The 19,024-nt window shown below is 40.8% G+C and overlaps 1 protein-coding gene across 1 annotated transcript in view; it reads left to right on the top strand.

Moving 5' to 3' along the window:
* Positions 1–232: 232 nt before the first annotated feature.
* The window catches only part of SMPD3 (sphingomyelin phosphodiesterase 3), a 40,586-nt gene continuing 21,794 nt past the window's right edge, over positions 233–19,024 (top strand). Inside the window, exons 1-2 of the mRNA XM_062586649.1 lie at positions 233–1,567; positions 18,265–18,340. Coding sequence (XP_062442633.1) covers positions 233–1,567; positions 18,265–18,340 — 1,411 coding nt within the window. The remainder of the gene's footprint in view (positions 1,568–18,264; positions 18,341–19,024) is intronic.

Genomic DNA, 19,024 nt, shown 5'->3' with positions numbered 1-19,024 from the left:
CAATGACATCCTCTGACAAATATAGATGCCAAAAAGCCAGACAAAAACGGTGGCCTTGTTTCCTTTTTACTCCAACACAGTGAAATGGTGCTTTTACGGTTTTATTACTGACTCTCACTGGAAAAAAACTCCCAACTGGACAGTTTCCCCCAACCCTCTCCCTGTGTTCTAATGGATGGCTGACCGCGACATCATGTAGTAGGCCCTCAAGTGTTGTCATAACTGAGTTGCAATGGTTTTATACACTTCCCCATTTCCCAACAGCTTTCTGTCAGTTCTGCATTCCTTTTCCTGGGGCCTGATTTTCCCATGTTACTGGTTTGCAGATAGGCTAGTGGCCTCTTTTGTTCCAACCACCTATGAAAAACGTCAAAGAGCAGATGATCCGTGCTATTTCCATGCACTCTGCATCATTATTACCACCCCCATCTACTTGGCACTGTTGGTAGCCTCTCTTCCTTTTGCACTGATTGGCTTCTTGTTATGGTCTCCACTGCAGTCAGCTAGAAGGCCCTATATCTACTCCAGACTGGAAGACAAGAGCCAGGTCAATGGAGCCACGCTGCTCACTGAATGGAAGGCTGCAGGAAATGGGAAAAGCTTCTGCTTTGGCAGTGCCAATGTTTGCCTGCTGCCCGATTCTTTGGCAAGATTTAATAACGTTTTCAATACACAGGCTAGGGCTAAAGAGATTGGCCGGAGGATCCGAAATGGGGCAAGCAGACCACAGATCAAAATATATATAGATTCTCCTACCAACACATCCATCAGCGCAGCAAGTTTTAGCAGCCTGGTCTCCCCTCAGGGGGGAGATAGCACTAATCGTACTGTCAGTGCTGGCATGAAAAGGACAACATCAATGGAGTACAAAGGAGACAATTCTGGCTCAAACAACAGCGAGGATAGTAGAGATGATAAGGCTGGAGTCGGAGAGCCAAATGAAGAAGATAACTCTTGCATTGTCCGCATAAATGGAGAGGATAACGGCCACATGTCAGACGCAGAAGCAGATCCCGTCAATGGCCAGGCTAACGCCAGTGGTCCAGCAGAGCAGTCGCTGGAAGGTGATGCAGAGAACTCAAAAACACCTAACCACAAACAGAAGGAAGGAGATTCTGGGAGCTTAGACAGCTACACTGCCTCACGAGAGTCCTTAGTTAAGGTTCGCATTGGAGATGGTACGGTGGACCAAAGCACTGTCAACAACAAGCTTCTCTACAAAGCTTCAATCATGAAGAAGACTTCAGTACGGAAAAAGAAACACACAGATGAGACCTTTGATCATGAGATCTCTGCTTTCTTCCCTGCCAACTTGGACTTTCTGTGTTTGCAGGAAGTGTTTGACAAAAGGGCTGCAGAGAAATTGAAAGAGCAGCTTCATCACTATTTTGAATACATTGTCTACGATGTTGGGGTCTACAGTTGCCATGGCTGCTGTAGCTTTAAGTTTGTGAACAGTGGTCTGCTTTTTGCCAGCCGCTATCCTGTTATGGATGCTGCTTATCACTGTTACCCCAATGGAAGAGGAACAGACTCCTTGGCTTCCAAGGGAGCCTTGTTTCTCAAGGTAAGAGCCTTTTTTTTTTTTTTTTTTTTTTTAAGCCATAAATATTGCTGTTACATATATGACAATTCACAGTTATTTTCTGTCTGTCATTTCTGTTAGAGTTCAAAGAAGCAGCAACATTCAGATCTCAGTTACTTGGTGTAACCTGTATATAATGAGGGACTTTGGAGGTAGAACTTGAGTATAGTTTTAAGTGCCAAAATTTGAACTGGTTTTCATGGAGTTTTGGTTTCTGTCCACAGAATTGTCTTCAATAACAAATTCTAAGCTTCATTATACAAACAGTAAAAAGAACATTGACTTTTAGAAGCCACTCATGCATGTTGTGTGTGTTTATAAGAGAGTCAAAAGACATAGTCAAAAGACTAAGTACCATTTGGATAAATCTGAAGGAATTTCAATGAAATGTGTGGCTATTTCTCTCTCTTGCTTACAAAATAATTGCTAAAGTAATTAAATAAAGAGTAAATAAAATAATGTAAGAAGAGTAAATAAAAAAAAAGCTTGACACACTGGGGAGCACTAGAGAGTTCTCTGTTTATTAGTACAATTTAAATTAATTAACTGATGGTGATGAGAACAGGAAACCTGGGGTTATATTTCTGTAAATCATGAAAGCAGAAATAAAAACTTGCATGCAATGGTTTGCTTTTTCAAGACCAGTGGCTATTCACAGTGAATTCTTGAGAGAATCTGGCCGAGTCCTTTGCAAAAGGGAAAACAGGCCCTTCTGACTGGGAACTAACCAAGAAGCAAAACTGTGCAGAGGTCTAGATCTGTGGACCAAAACCCAGACAGTTCTGGGAATGTCCTAGCATACTGCATTTTAGGTTTTGGCATTTTGTCACAGTTTGTGATAGGTTTTGCTAAATTAAAAGTGAAATCTTTTTCTTCTAGGGCTAGCAAAATACTTCAGATTTTATGTGCTTTGTGTATTACTCACTAGACCACAACAAAAACCATTGCTAGGCAATCATTAAGAATATGGGTTGTTAATAAGGATCTGTGTTTTCAGGTGTGCTCTGTTTGTAATATGTGAACAAAGCAGAAATCTTTGGTGTTGTAATCTATGTAAAGAAGCAGATACTAAATTTTGCAGTCAAGTAATCCTCCAGTATATCATATACATTTGACATAAAAGCCTATTCGTATCAGAATACAGCTTTTTCAAAAATTGAATCTAATTTTTCTATGCTGTGCTCTTACATGTTTATAAACAGCTAATGCTGATTCTGTCATCACAAAGCACTCTGTTTAAGAAAAAAATAATAAAGCTGTACAGTATAAAAACTACTCGGGTCACAAAGTCTGCCCTTCAACATATGCATATATTAGGGATTAAGAGATTAAAAACAATCTGCTTTCAGCTGCCCATTGCTGAGTCACTGATTTGTTACCCTGCTAGGCAGGCAGCCGGGGCTCTGTTTCCCTTGCAGAAAATTAAGCCTCTTTTCACAATTCCACTGGGATGATAAACTTAATTATGGATTCGAGTTGTTAAACAATGTTAGAGTTGAGCAGGGAATAGAGGCCAATTACTATAAAGATTCTGAGAAGACTAAATTCTTTTGGATGTTACAGACTTCTGGCCCAGAGCAAGAAGACAGCTTACCTCATGTCTGTGTCACTTTGACATATTGCACTTTATTCCTGAAATATTTTTCACTCTGAGTGAGTTCTACCCTGGTATGAAATGCCTTGCTTTTGTGAACTGTACCTTAAGTGGTCATCAGTCATTTTTTTCGTTCACAAAAAAATATGTAGGAATGGTCTATTTAATTTTAGCTTTGAATCACAATAGATTTTGAAACAAAGTATGTTTGAAGGTTGTTTTTTGTAATGTAGTGCTTAATAGGTAGGTGTGTGTGTGCGTGTGGATGGACTATTTTTGATTTTGTACATTTATATATGAGATAGGGGCTTGGACTTGAAGTCACAGCTTTTAGATACTGTCACTGGCGGATGGTAGCCTTTACGTAACTTTGTGCGTGTACAGCGTGATCGGCTCCTCCGTTGAAGAGTTGTCTCCAGATGGTTTCAAGGGTAGCGGTACAGCCTTGCAGAAGGTCCTCTTAGCTGCTTCCCATCAATGGAGGAACGGAGTTAAATGTCTCCATGCCATGCAAACCCTGGTTTTTAAGTTTCTCTCTGACTCCTTTGAAAGGCACAGTGCTCCCATTTCTGGAGTGGGAAATGATACCATGTGAGTTCTGTTTTTAAAATATACTGATGAAGCCTCTTCCCTTTGCACAGCTTCCACCTCTGAGTTGAGGAGCAATTGCTCTCCACACTGTTAAAAAGTGTGAAAAGCAGGTGAAGAGAGAAGACTTGAATATCTTGAAAATATAGATACAATACCCTTACAGTTTCTGCTCCCTGGGCAGATGAAGCATTTATTCAAGTCTTTCAGAACCTCAGAAAAGACCCAACCCCCAAATTCAGAGAAGTGTCTGGAGAAGGGAATTGGGAGGTTTCCTTTAATAAGTGCCATTTGTCTTCTTACCACAAAACATAACCATCAAGGAGATAAATTAAAGGTTTCAGAACTAAACATGTAATGAATGTTGAATTATTCTGAATGAAAAAGCAGAACTGTTCCTGGGGAGCTCTGTTACAAAACAGATCCATGCTGCCAAGGGAGAAGTGTTTCATAAATTTGTTCCTTTTGGAACAGGCCCCGTTTCCAATGAGGAGGAAATGGTTTTCCATTCCCCTCTCTTTCTTTCCCTGCCTCCACCATCTAGATTGTAATGCTCAGGTGGAGATTGGAAAGGATTTGAGAGATTTGCGTAGTCATACAGAATATTTTACCTGGGAGACTTAGACAGCTCAAGGGTTATTATTACTAGCTATAATAATAATCAGCTCTTAGGTACTGCTTTTCATTCGTACATCTCACTAGTGCAATATAGAGAAAGGTCAATATCCCTTTTCCCACTTAAGAGAAGGAGAACTAAAGCACAGGTTTGATTAGGGTTTAACACCTGGGGTGTCACAACCAAGGAAAGAAGTTGAAGTAAAATACAGAAACTTTTAACACTCTTTCAAGATACTGACTGCGTGCTTCCTAAGAGCTATCAGGAGACTGGTGCCAAGGAATTTAGCTGGTCTTGGTCTAGTTCTCTTCTAAAGATGTCTGCCAGAAAAGGTGGTGCTGCTGCTGGCGTTTTCTTGACAGAGCTCGTACGCTGTTTTTCTTCCTCCATATAGGCTGATGCTTTCCAGGTCAGGATGAAGTCATCAGGATGCCACAGTTGTGAGGAGCTATTGTACAAAGCCCATTTGCTGCGTAAGTGGAGGATTAATTTACATTCAGTGCTTTGATCTCTTCAAACTCTAGCGGTGGTCGTGTTTCACACGTTAGAGGTTCTCCTCAGGACACAGGAGGGACACAGTCACAGAAGAAATAACATATCAGAAAGGGGAGAACGTCACTTGCATCCAAGTGACAATTTAATGTCTGAAGTGTTAAACCACTGTTATTAGTTGCCACTAAAGACTCAGAGGAAAAGTTAGCAAATATATAAATCAGCCAATCCATTTTCATACTTTGACAGCCTGGGCCCTTGGGAGACTCTGCCGTGACTTTGTGTTCTAGCATAGTATTTCACATTAATTTGAAATGTCTAAGAAAAGAGCCCTTGAGTCTGCGTGGTAGGTTTTATATCTCCTGTTAGTTCGTACTGCTGCTGTGCTCCAGATAGAGGAGGGAAACGTGGCTGACACCGATGCTCTCCCTGTGCTTGGGTTTCTGGCTAATAAGCTAGCTTGTGTGTAACTACAGAGCAGATTACAGTGTCCTCGGGTACTCTGCAGCTTTTGATTCGACACATACATAATTATAATTCATGCTATTTCTGAAGAATTTAAAGGGAGTCTGAAAATGCAAGTCCCTTTCAGAAACTGGATGACAATTTTTCACTCAAATCAAGGATCACAAGGTATCAAAGAGGACCAATCAGAAATTGTTCAACGCATCGCCAGTTTTCACATCACCAGCAGATTTTAAAACAAAATCTTAACATTTGTCTTAAGATAGGGGTATTAGTAGGTATCAGTCTCCTTAGTTATATCACCTTTCGGGGTACTGGATAAGTGTTGGACAGTAGCGTAGTAAAGCCAAGCAGCTCCCCCGTAAGCCTGAACTTGAGCTGATGATCAGCTGAGCTGGAGAGCTTGTCCGTGTTTTTCCAGATGTAGCAGTCTAACCAAACCTGTCACCTTTGCTGACAAATTTTGCGATTCTCTTATCCTTAAATTGTAATGGTTTTAATGCTAGCTTAAATCTAAGCATTTCAAGACATGTAAATGCGCAGTTGGGGTACAGCAGTCAATGACAGAGATACCAGTCTCAAAATGGCTATTAGCTGAAGACAGTTTTTGGAGCAATTTCCTTCCCACTGAGACTGAGCTACATGGAAGTACTTTGGAAAGGTTGGTAGTTCTTCCTAGAATTCTTGGTAAGGGACTACTGAATTCTTTAGCACCTGCCAAAAGAGAGAGGTTTAATTAGCAAAAGCAAGAATTCTTGCTTAAAGCTCAGTGTTTGAATACAGAGCAAATGCAAAACTACAGTCTGATGTGGGAAGTTTGAAGAGCTAATAGTAGTCTGACACAGAAACTGCGGGACTTGGAAAGGAAAAATTATGAGTCTTATGCTCTTTGCTAAATTTCTGAAAGAACTTGTGTTTAATTAATATTAATTCCTAAGCCTATTAACAGATTTATTTTTTGAATTCTCTGAAAATTAATGCTGTTCTCGGAAAGAAAGTATAGTAATTGCGTGGAGAGTATGTTGCTATTCGTTGTTCTAAAGGAAGCCTAGCAACCTTCTCTTTGGGTGCAAAGCTAAGCCTGTTCTCAGCAAAGGAGCTGATACAATGAGGACAGAGTGTGCAGCAGCTCTGACTGCAAAACTACTTTGAAGCACAATTTTTGCTGTTTGTTACTTCCTAAATGTCTGCTTTGTAGGATGAAATGGGAGTTCTTGAATTAGCCTCTCTGAGTGATTCTCTTTTTAATATTACTAATGAAAATATATTTTGTTTCAGCAATTTAAGCTGTCTTTACTGTCCTATACCAGCTTTTCTGGGGAGAATTCAGCTCTGTGGAGTAACAAGTGGGGTGGTTGCAGGTGGTGGGTGGTAACTTCTGCTATGCAGCTGCATGGTATATTGAAGGGAAGCTTTTTTACCTAAGGCATTTGGTCAAGTGTTTTCACTTAGAGAAGACTGTGGAAATTGTTTGTTTCTTTATTTGCCCAAGATACTGACCTTACTGTAGCATTTGTCCAAACCTCATCTGAATTTCTTGAATTCTCAATTTTCCCTGAATTCCAGCAGTTTCACTATTTTTAATATTCTTCTTAAAAAAGAAATAAATACAGTACCCACTTGCTCTTTCTCTTCTGCTCTTACAGCATCCTTTCAGTAGCTCTGAGCCATTTCTGTGGTTCTTCTCTGTAGATACTTGACTTTATGTATTCTCACCGCATTTTGAAACTTTGAGGACTGCAGAGGTAATCACGCTGGGGTGACCCTGCAACTCCCGCAGCCGCAGGGCTGAACGTCAGCACTGGTGGGCAGCTGCACCTATTCGGCACCACTAAAGCATGACTAGAAAGGGGGCTGCCTGGTTTCGACCCCACTGAAAGATCATCTAGGGGATTCAGTGGTTGGATTTTCTTTTCCCTGATCAGGTCTCCCAAATCTACAGTTATCCCAGGAGGTGTAAAAGAAACGTGTAGTGCTGTTCATGAATTTGTTTAGACAACTCTAAAGCTTTCCCATTTAAGTCAGGGGGGTAACCTAAACATTTTCCACATGTTCACTTTCTGCTATAAAATTTTAATGCAGGAATTGGATGGAGTCCAATAAACTGGCTATTTTTTTTTCTTTCTTGAAAAAGGCAAATCTACCCATGAAGCTGCACTGTGTTCCTTCACTTTGATATGACTAATTTTATTAATTAGGATCTCTTTCTCCTTTGCTAGCGGGGACAAATTAAAACTGCTGCGCTGTATAAAATACAGGTTTGAGGGATTGTGAGCTGTGGGCTTCATCCATTTCGGAAGAGGAAGAGCCCTTCATTCATGGCACCAGTTTACAGCCACTTTCCCTCCTATATAAACTTAAAGAAGCTTTGCTAAAAACTGCTTCTCTGAACTCATGGAACAGTAACTGTTGCCACGTGGTAGGTGGGGAAAAAACAGGGTGCCAAGGTAACCATGAGGGCACATGTGGCTAGAAAGAATTGCCGAGCTCCAGCGAGAATTCTGAACTGATCTCAATAATGTTTTTGAACCTTTATTTATTTAATATGCTTAAATAATATATTTATAACAAGGAATCAGTAATTTAGCTAACGTATCTTCTTTGGAAGCTGTTACTTACCCCTGAAGGCAAAAGATAGAGCTGTTAAAGCACTAAGATTTTCTACAGATCTTTTATAGTGTGTCTAAGCTAACCAAGATATATTACAAGAGAGGCAATGTACAGGAATAAAATTGGAAGTTGCCACTGATTAAGTCATGTCTGTGGGACAGGAATGGTCAATATGAGTAGATGCAAATTTTCTTTGGCATGGCATCATCTTTTAACAGTGATGGTAATTAGGACTTGGGTATCCAGTTTGACTAGCTATTCCAGTTAATTTCTTGGTGCTGACTTTCCTGTTAGCCTTGGAAAATAGCTGAAACAGAGGTGCATGTGTGTGGGGGGGGATGTTCAGGAATGTTTGTTGCAATTTGAGAGATTACCAAAAAATCATACTCCACAGAAGGACAGAAACTATACTGTCGATTTTTTTTCTTCTTTCACTGTTGTGTGCTCGTTAAACTTGTCTGAAGGATGCCGATGCTGGTATTCCGACAGTGGCAGAAAGGGGAAGGTACAATGCGGGTCCTCTATCGAGGTATTTAGTTGCTTTCTCTACAATAATTCATAGTTGAATCTCATGCTGTGTGTTTTTATGGGGTTTCCCTCGGGCTTCTACAATTTTGGCTATGTAGAATAAGGTGAATCTTCCCGTGGCAGCAAAGCACTGTGCGAAGCCTGTTCCTGTGCCCTGTTCCCTATTCCACGTTGCAGGGAGGGTACTCCGAAGACTAACAGCATCTCCAGATGATGTTCTTCTGAAGTGCTGTGTTGATGGATGTAGGTCTTCTGTGCACTTTTGTTTTTAAGGAGAGATTTTCTTTTTTAATCCCCCCCCCCCCCCCCCCAGAGCACGCAAGTATGCTCTGCAGTTTGGCTGGTTTTTCTTCATAGTACAAACATCATTAGCTTGTTTTTTGTCATAGCAGTAGGCAAGTTTGCCACCATGCTATGTAATTTGGAGACATATCTTCTTCAGAAAAATAATGCAGGAGTCAGTAGTATAGTTCATATTTATTCTAAGGACAAACTTGGCACCTTAATGGTCAGCTAAGCTGATGAAATGAGTGGTTTGGTTCATTTACAGTCCAAAATCTGATTAAATTGTAATGGCAGAAGCTAGAGTTATTCTGAGTAACATCTTGTGTCCCTGAAGGATTCTTAATGTTGCATTTAGATTACTGAACTTTTCCAGCCTCGGGTTTATTGGCTGCATGCAGACTGAGCGGTGACGCACTCTGGGAGCTGTTTCTCCTGGAATCTGCCAAAACTTTAGCTCCCTTCTGGTTGGCACACCTGGATTTTCTTCCTGTGCCGAAGAAAGAGGCATGGCATATGCTTGGGTCTTGCCCTCACAAATGGCACAGAATGCAGCTAGAGCGTGCAGCTGGACTCGAGAGCTGTAAAAATGTTCCCAGATCCCAGAGTTTGGACATAACCATTTTGACTTGTGATTTGTTCTTATTTGACTCTTATTTATAGGAAAACAGAATAAGTATCTTAGTACTAACTCATGCCAACAGTTTGAGCCCAAAGGCACAGTGCTTGCTTAGTGGAGAGTTTAGGTAGGGTTTATTTGGTTTTGTTTGTTTGTTTTTATAATATTTGTCTCACAAACATAGATTTATGGGCTATAAATAAAGGAGGGAACCATCCTGTCCTAGTTTGACCTTCTGAAAACCATCTGGAGCATGTCCCTTTTAGACCATCCTATGTCAAGCTAAAAGAGTCAGGGATTCATGTATCCAGCACAGTCCTTGACAAATCATTCTAACGTATGGTTAAAACACCTAACTAATTCTTGTTTGAATTTCTGCAGTGTAGCATAACATTCAAGTATTAGATCTTTTTTTCTACTTTAGTCTGCTGGATTGGAAAGAAAGTCATTAAATTCTTCTCTGTGTAGGCATTAGTACCCAGTGATCAAGTTACCCATGATAAACAAGCAGACTGAGCTCCTGGAGTCATTCACAGCAATGTGTATCTTTAATCCTGGTACTCTTGAAATGCATCTCTGAACCTTGTTCCAGTCCCTTAACATCCTTTTGGAATAGCGGACAGTGGAATGAGACGCAGTTCCGGTAACACCTGTAACGAAAGCAAAATTCCCTATTGCTTCCCAGAGGGCACGAGGCACTCTGACAATGTTTGAGTTACTGTTCCATCTGCTCCCAAAGCCCCTTTTAAACACGGGGATGCTAGGAAACAGCGAGTCTAAGTAAGGCTTACGTCCCTTGTTTGGAAATGTGACATTGCATTTGACCCTATTAAAATTCTTAATGTTTGCTTGTGCCTGGCTTACTAAGCAGACAGGATCGTGCTGTGTCAGTGACCTAGTCTCTTAATTAGCTACTTTTTCCAGTCTCTGTGTCTTCTGCTAACTTAACTAACAGTGATGTTTTTTTCCAGTTCATTGGTAAATATGTTAAGTAGCACAAGGACAAGAAGCAATTCCTGCGGAGGCCTGGCAGATACTGGCTTGCGCCGTGATGGTTTAGAATTATAGCATCATTCTCAGACATCTCTAAAAGACAGTTTTTAGTTTCATATATACCACGTTAATTCTGTATCCAAGTTCTCTTCCAGATTGTTTTGTATAAAATTGAGAATCTTGCCAAAGTTTAAACATAGTATCATGAATACCATAATTGCCCAGGCTTGAATCTTCATCAAGAAAAGATTTCTGGGTAGTTTGAGGAGACCTGCTTTCCATAAGCCTTTCTTGATTTGGTTTAATTATATTACTTTCCTTTAATTTTTCATTAATTTAATTCTGTGTCAGCCAGCCGATGAGCGTGCCGGGGGTAGGTGTGAGGCTGCCTGGCAGCTGGAAGATGGAGCTGGTGTGGAAGGGAGCGTCCCCGCCAGGGTACTCCTGCGGGGAGCCCGGCAGCGGCACGCTGCCCGCTGAGCTCTGCCGCTCTGCGCGCTGGTTCCTGTGTTGCACAAATGTTTGTGGAGCTGTCTGTAACGAGCGCGCCTCTTGGATATGCTGCTTCTCAGTAATACTGCCCCAGGTTCCAATCTTGAACTTGGTTTTGATCAGAAAGATACGAAAGTATTAAGATTTGGTTTTTACTCCAGCAAAACCTAAGGTTAAAATCTCAAAGTGGGAGACCTCACAAAAGAGAAAGCGAAAGAACAGCATAAATCTACGTTTCAGATACCAACAGAATTATTTTTAACTGTCCTCTGGAACTGCTCAGGCGCGTCCTGCTGGCGAGACTAGGGCAAGGCTTCGGCCGGGAATGGGTCGTCTTCTGAAGGCCCGGCCCCGGCTCCGGGGGACGTTTCTCATGTCTTGTTCCAGACCTCCGCTCTTCTCAACCTTGCCATGCGTTACCAGTCTCCCTCCATGCACCTTTTCTCTTTCTTGTTGAATCTGAGCGTGACCTTTCTGGCTGTTGCCCAGTAGCAGTGCTGCTCTGGTGATGCAGCTCTCAACGCCGAACCCCACAGCAAGGATTTCACCCTCCTCAGTCCGGACTTTCTGAACGCCGCCTTCTAGAGGTAACTTAGAGCAAGCGGCCTCGCTCCCCTCTGCACCTTCCTGGGGGCAGGGATAACGGGTTGCTGGTGTACTTATCCTCTGTTGATCACAATATCACTTAAAGTTAACGCTTTTAATAGAAATAGTAATTACATAAACAATATGCTGGGCTCACGGTTTATTTAGTTTGTTAGGAGTCCACATAAGCAGCATCCATCAGAGGGGTCTGATTAACTGTTCTGTTTGAACTGCTTCCACCTTTTTGCCAGTTTTAGGTTTCATCGTATGAGTGACGTGTATTGACCTCAGTCAGGCCCTGGATGGCTCCTGATCGTTCCTGAGACGTTAGCTTTTTCCCAGTGTTACAACAATTGTCACTCAAGAGCAACAGCCAAGAGACCTCTGTTAAATGAAAGAGTGGATGCTAATAACCTAGACTTAATGGCTTATAAAATACAGTGTTTGGCTTGCTTCCCAAAACACAGGACAAAAATGTGTACTGAACCCTTCTGCTTTTTCCGTTGTTACTGTCAGCTGTAGCCCGTCCGTGCAGTCTTAGTCCAGCGCAGTTGTTACAGTTCAGTGTGTTAATGTACACAGTGTGTTTCATCGTACTCTCCCTTTCTGTGCTGGTGTGAATGTTCCTTTGATCCCATTTCTACCTGTTTATTTCTTTTTTTGTACAAAACCTCACTTTCCATTTGTATTTATTACTATAAGATTTCTTTTTGCCTTCATTTATACTTTAATGATTTTTGCTCTTCCCAAACTCCAGGGATGTTTTTGCTTGACTTTACTGTTTGGACATGGCAAGCGTCCAGTCCTGATCACCCCCGGTTCATGCACTGGTTCTGCTTTACCAGGTTAACAGCAGACCTTTTGTATACGTATGAGCCCCTTATATTGGAGGGTACAATGCCGAGTTAAGAAATTCTCTGCTCCAGTTAGGATTTTTTAGCATGGCTACCTCTTGGCAATGTGACGTTTCTAGAAAATGTCACTAAAGTTTAAGTTTCCCTCTTAGGAAAACTTTGGTTTTGCCAACACGTTACTGGTCAGTGTTTGAGAGTCTGGTAATGTGGTTCTTCACCTGAGCGTGATCTCTCATGCACGGCCCAACCCAAATTTTTAACCATTGAAGAACTTTTCTTTCCAAATAGCTGACGATTTATTAACGAGTCAGTGACATGTCTGAAGCTGTTTTCTAAGCTTGTATTGAAATACCCCAGGTATTTATATATTATTTCCCTGTTTTTTTGTTTAAGTGTCTGCTGATGCTTTTTTGACATCTAGATATGATAGAACTGTTTTGCACTACTGGGACGGATGTATATAAACTGTCAAAGACAAGGTATTTGTCATGTTTGCAGCTTTGTATACTTATTATACTAGAGTATGGTAAACACAGGATGTGCAAGATTTCCCAGTTAGCTCAGAAAATTCCCATGATAGCAAGTAATGTGATTGAATTTAGAGTTATTTCTTTCACTCTTCCTCTACAATTTCAACTGTTACTGCTCATTACCTTTTCTTCCTGCCTGTCAACAAGAATCTCTTTTTTTACTGTGAGCCTTGCTGGCTTGATCTCATTCACGAACACTGTTTATTACTTGATACCAGTCTAATTGGAGAACACAACACTGCTTAGTGTGTGTTAGACATGATTTTGGTACAGAAGTGGGGAGAACAGTAAATTGTTGTAGGAATGTACACTATTTTGCATAATACAGTATTCTAGCAGCACAGTATATCCGTTATATTCCACTAATGTGTGGTGTAAGATGAGAGGGCCTCTTTTTATTAACAGTACGTGATTTCAGTTTCCTTTGAAAGACAATAACGATTCAGAGCTCAGTTTTTAACTTATTTACCTTTGTCCTCGGGATGTGAATTATAAATAAATACAGAGCAAGTGGAAACTGAGGTTTTGATTTCCAGATAGAAATACCACCTCAGCAGGCCTCCTCCTTTATGGAGGACAGCTGCTTTTTCACTTGTGATGACATTTTCAGCAGCTGACAAGAAGTAGTAGTTTGCTGGTGTAACAGGGATCGGAATCTGCTCCCAACTCTTAAAATTGCAAGTGTTTGACTAGTTTGATTACTTTTCCTTTGCAAATGGGGTACGAATTGGAATATATTTTGCATGTTTCAGCATAATACTGAAAATATTAATTTTGCTTCTGTCAACTTCAAATTACCTAATTAGGACATTTTATTAAACCATGAATATGTTCTTTCAATTTATTTTTACTTCTAGGTAATAGCTGAGTTTAACAGGATACTACATACATTTTTTTAATCTTTGTAATGATAATCCTATTTTAAAAGACATGAAACTTGTAAATATGTTAAGTTACTGGTGTATTATAAATTTCTGCAGGCACAGAAAAGTGGTCTATGACACACCTAAAAAGCACAATTGTTTTGGAAAGCAGAATCTGGAACAGTTTCTTACCAAAGTATAATTCAGTGAATCTGGTATGCTGCTGACGTCCAACAGTTGAGGTGAACTTAAGCTTATGATGAACCTCAGAAAGAACCTTCAGAGCAGGAGCCTCTCTGGCTTGCTTGCTTACACCAGTTTTCTTTGTAAATACGAATTTAAAAGTTTCTGCTGTATTAAGCAGTAAGCGACAGAAATATATCATACTGGTGAAGTGCTGACCATACAAATAGGCTTGGTGGAAGTGGAGTCTTTCTGCCAAAAGCCACGGTGCGGGGGCAAGTGGCGGCTCAGCGCTGGGCTCCTGCACGGCTTCCCAGCGAGCCGGCCAGACCCAGGCATTGCAGTGTGCCCCAACCTGGCAAACGTGACCCACTGAAAGGAGCTGCAGCGTTCGGCCACGCAAAACTGTGGTTTTTCTGCAGAATTACAGGGCCCGTGAGACTCAGGAGGTCAAATAATTTCCCTGCCTGCACATCTCATGCTGTTTGCCCATCTGTGAAATATCAAATTAGACTGAATAATCAGATTTTGCTTACTACTTTATTTCAGACCATATTTAATATACTGGTAGTTGTCACAAATATTTTCCTCCATCATAATCATTAAGAGGCTCAAAAGGCCTCTGCTAGGTGGTTTATATTAATATAGCCACCTAAAAAAGGTGGAGGAAACATGGAATCTGGGAGAAGAGCTGCTCTGGATGTACTTCCATGCTGGCGCTTCCCACAGAAATTCTAATTATGTTAATATCTTAGGCTCCTGCTTTTTTTTTTTTTTTTTTTTTTTTTTTTGGAAAAAGGTGCAAAAGCACTGTTCCAGTCTCCCCTCAGGGGTGTGTAAAGCAGCCATTGTTGCTAGCGAGCGTGGGGCTCTGCCTCCCTGGGCTGGCGGCTCCGCGGGCACAGGCTGTGCCTCCCACCGCCGCGGATAGTGGCAGTCAGTTGGTCTTCAAGGCTGTTTTGTGCAGTGCTCTGAGAGCTATAGATCCTGAGTCACTGTCGGTATAAATACGTACACATACGCGCACACTGTCTGATTTCATTTATTCATGATTAATGGGTGTGAGTGTGATCCTGTGTTTAAATTGGTTTATGAATATGAGGCCTTGTCAGGCACTCCATTAAGGCTGCATAGGAAATTCTAAAGCCAATTTGCGCTGACTTTTCTTTCTCAGCTGACTATAATTTATAGTCTGATGTTCAGCTTTTAGACTTAAATCTTTCATGTTTTTTGGACAGTGAAAATGATTTCATTTGCTTTAGGTAATGCAAGGACTGTAAGAAGCACGCTCTTGCTGTAAGACAGAAAACTTTATGTGCAGTGTTGTTTTCTCAGTGTGGTTATGGCAATTGGCATCAGAAGATGTACAACACTCATGTTTTCTCTCCTCAGCAGGAGGCATTGCAAATTTGTAAATTGGTGGAGACTTACAATTGTTGGTGTTGACGTAAAAATCTCATTTTTGAGTGATGTAGGCTTGGAAAATATAATTCCTATATTTACCGGCTTGCCTTAGAGGATTAAAATTAATGGTGCGTCACTTTTCTATTGGAACTGCATATGCTGCATAAGAAAGTAGAGAGGGCATTCTGTAAATTCACTTATGACACAGTAATATATTCAGACTGAAGCAGTGTGAGGGTGGAAGCAGGAGCCAAGCTCCTGCAGGAGTCGGTAACAGCCTTCCAGCAGGCCGTCTTACCGTTTGAGACTTGGCTAGCAATCTTGCGAGCTCAGGAGAATCCTCTGGCTTAGGGGTAGATCTATGAGTGATGTATTTTCCCTGTCTTCCTCTCCCTTCAGCCTCCCTGGAGGAGGTTAACTGTATGGGAACAGCAATAGGAACACCGTCACTATCCATCTGGAAAACTGTTTAAAAGAGGACTGAACAGACGAAGCACAGAGTAATGCAAGATGGTTACTACATACTCCTCCTAGCTGGAACAAAAAATGAAAGTTAACAAGGCATTGCTAAGTACAAATGAATTCTAAATTCACTTAAGTGAATTAAGTAAGCCTACTTAGCAGTTCTAAAATGAATCAGCTATTTCCTGGAGAGCTGAAAAACAAGAAAACAACCAAGCTGGCAGAATTTTGTTTTTATAAAATGTTGTCTTGCTTTTTATTTAAAGGGTGTCAGATGAAATTTGAGCCTAGCTTCATGAAGCAGAGTCATATAAAAGTCATCAGTACATCTGTGGTTTTGTTTTATGAGCCCTAGATAAAACTTTCCTCCACAGGCATTTTCTTTAGTAGTCTCTGCAGCATGTTATTGTAATGTTGTCAGCAGGAAAACCATGCACTCAAACCACTTTCCTGCCTCAATCATTTAAGCCTAAATACTCAAATCGTTGGGGATTTTGATTTCAGAGAGTATACTTTTTAGTATGTTAAAACCTTTTGCATTCTGAAGGGATGTTTTGTGGTACATTTCAGTTAGCTTCCATTTCTTCTGATGGGCATACATTCCCTTCCAGATAGCTGGCAGAACTTAAGTAGAAAACTGCTCTAGGAAGACTGCAAAACTAGCATAACCCTGTCTTCTCTGTGGTAATAGGAGGATATAATGTGCTCACACTGCATGTATTCTCTGCTGAGAATACATGTTGTTATTTAGATCTGCTGTTAGTCACAATTCTCCCAACCTAAGTGGGATTAAGCTCATCTTAGACATCTAAAAGTGAGATGTCTGGTCTCAGGTAGGTGTCTTGGCTCTTTTTATAGTCAATGGAAAACAATGAGCCGTTCTCAAGGACAAATCATCACATTTCCATACAGGCTTTTATTTTAGAGGGATGAATCGCTGTCTGTAAAGGTTTGTCTTCTACTGATTATAGGGAAACTAAAAGGACTCAAATTGGAACATGGGAAATTCTAGTGAGATACTCTAATTAAATAAGAGGTGATTGAATATTGCAACAGGGGCCTAGAGAGCTTGTGAAATCTCGATCTTTGTAGGTAATACAAAATTTGATCAGACAAGGTCCTGAGCCGCCTGATCCCACTGGACCAGTTCTGAGCAGGGGTTTAGACCAAGTGACCTCCAGAGATCCTTTCCAACCTTCTGTGGCGCTTCGACTCACTCAGATCACGTGTCTTACGTTAGAGATGTGGGTGTCGGTTCTACCATAAACGTGCTTTTGCCTAATGTCCTTGCAGTAATGTGTAGATTGCATCATGCTGCCGAAAGCTTCCCAGGTACTTTGGCAGGAGGCGCTTGGAATGATGACGGGACTGGTGCTCCCCGTCAGTGGGATGTGGCACATGTTCCCACCTCTGTTACAGCAGCGGCCTCAGTCTGTATTTCTGTAATAGAAAATGCTTCTGCAAGAACAAACTAAAAACAATCTTTATACTTCCCTGACTATGATCATAAACTACGAGGGATGTGGTCATCTTAATAGTCCCTCCTGCCACTTTGTTCCTTTATTTAATTTTTAGTTCATCACTATTGCTGTGCAGCAGCATAAGGCCTTAACTGCCAAAAGCTTAAACAAAATCAAAATCCTAAAGCAGAATTTGATTCTAAATTGCTTGTGTGTCCATCAGCAAATCTGCTTTCTGTTTTAAAAAGGCAACAATATATGATACACATATAAAGAATTATACTACATCCTGTTTATAGTAGCACATGTAGAGATTCAAGTGTGATTCTCAGTGGGCTTCCCTGCAATCCCTGCCTCTTCTGTGCCATCGGTAAGAGTAGGGGGCACATGTCCTATTTTAATCTGGTTGACAGACATGGAGGTTGCTGCTGTGAAATCATTCAGCTGAAGATTGTAAACACTTCACTGACACATAGCACAAATCCTTAGCACCTCTTCTGAATAATTTAAAACCTCTATCAAGATCCAAAACCTGCAAGGGAACCGAGTAAAAACCAATAATCATTGCATGTTTTTTGCTTTTGCTTTTTTCCCCCCCAAAGTCTCTTGGCATTTTTTCCTTCTGCATTATAATATTACACAGAAACCTAGAATTAGACTGCTCATAATATTAGCATCATACAGCACTTCAGTGTGGTCTGTAATCTTGCGTATGGACAAGAAGAGCTGCGATGGAAAAAGGCTGCAAAACAACAGGGGACAGACAACCAGTGGGACTGGGAAGAGCAAGAGAGTCAAATTTTTGTGTGTTACAGTTCAACACGGGAACTCTGAAGTAGTGGTGATCAGGAAGGAGTTAGTGTCTTAACAAGCCACTGGGCCTCGGTAAGCCAAAGTGGGGTGGCAGGGTCTCTCTCGAGTTGTGTTTAAAATGGAGCTAGATGGAAAGAATGGCCAAAAAGGCCAATACTGTGCACAAAGGCTGCGCAGTAGAGGTTGACAGTAGAGTTGTATGAGCTCTCCTATTAATGACCTTTGTATTTCTTCTTTCCCTTCCAGGTGCAAGTGGGAAGTACACCTCAGGACCAAAGAATTGTGGGATACATTTCCTGTACTCACTTGCAAGCTATTGCAGGTATTGTCCTGATTTGCTTCTCTTAGTTTTTCACTTTTTCTAAGTCTCTGCTGGGGTTCCCGTGCATGAGCTGCAAGCATTGCTCCTCCAGTATTTCTCACAAAGTGCAGGGTGCACTGCGAATAGCCTGGAAAAGAAAGGAAAGAAGGGAAAGCAGACATATTGCAAAGCTGCCCTTTCTCAGTCTCGCAATAATTAAGCATTATAAGAAACACAAAAAAACTCTGCTCCCCTTTGCTCCCTCTTAACTAAATAGCATTACTTTAGCAAATGTATTACTATCATCACTAATCATATCCTAAAAGAATAAATGTCAACAGCCTTTATCAACCCATACTATGAATGTCACCACGTAATCTAAAATGCCTCTGTATTTAACTAGGGAATAATCAGAAGAAACAAGTTGGGACAGTTTTTCTAGCAGAAATCAATGGCAGAATTTAGACATAAATTGTTAGCAAGTTAATAATGCTCATTTAAAATTGTTGGTCATATTTAAAAATAATTCCACTATTATATTTTCTACAGCATGAAGCAGCGTATGCTCTGTATGCTTATTTCAGGAAATAATATTTTCCAAGATCCCTTTAAATAAGCTAAATAAAATACAAAAAAAATCTTAGAATAAGTATGGATGATTTTGTTTTGTTTAAAAATTTTCACTGAATCATCTTTAAAAAGGAT

The sequence above is a fragment of the Rhea pennata genome, chromosome 13 (genome assembly GCF_028389875.1).
Source record: "Rhea pennata isolate bPtePen1 chromosome 13, bPtePen1.pri, whole genome shotgun sequence".
NCBI classification, from domain to species: Eukaryota; Metazoa; Chordata; class Aves; order Rheiformes; family Rheidae; genus Rhea; species Rhea pennata.
Note: the sequence above shows the minus strand (reverse complement) of the source record. Positions and strands in the feature narration are given on the sequence as shown.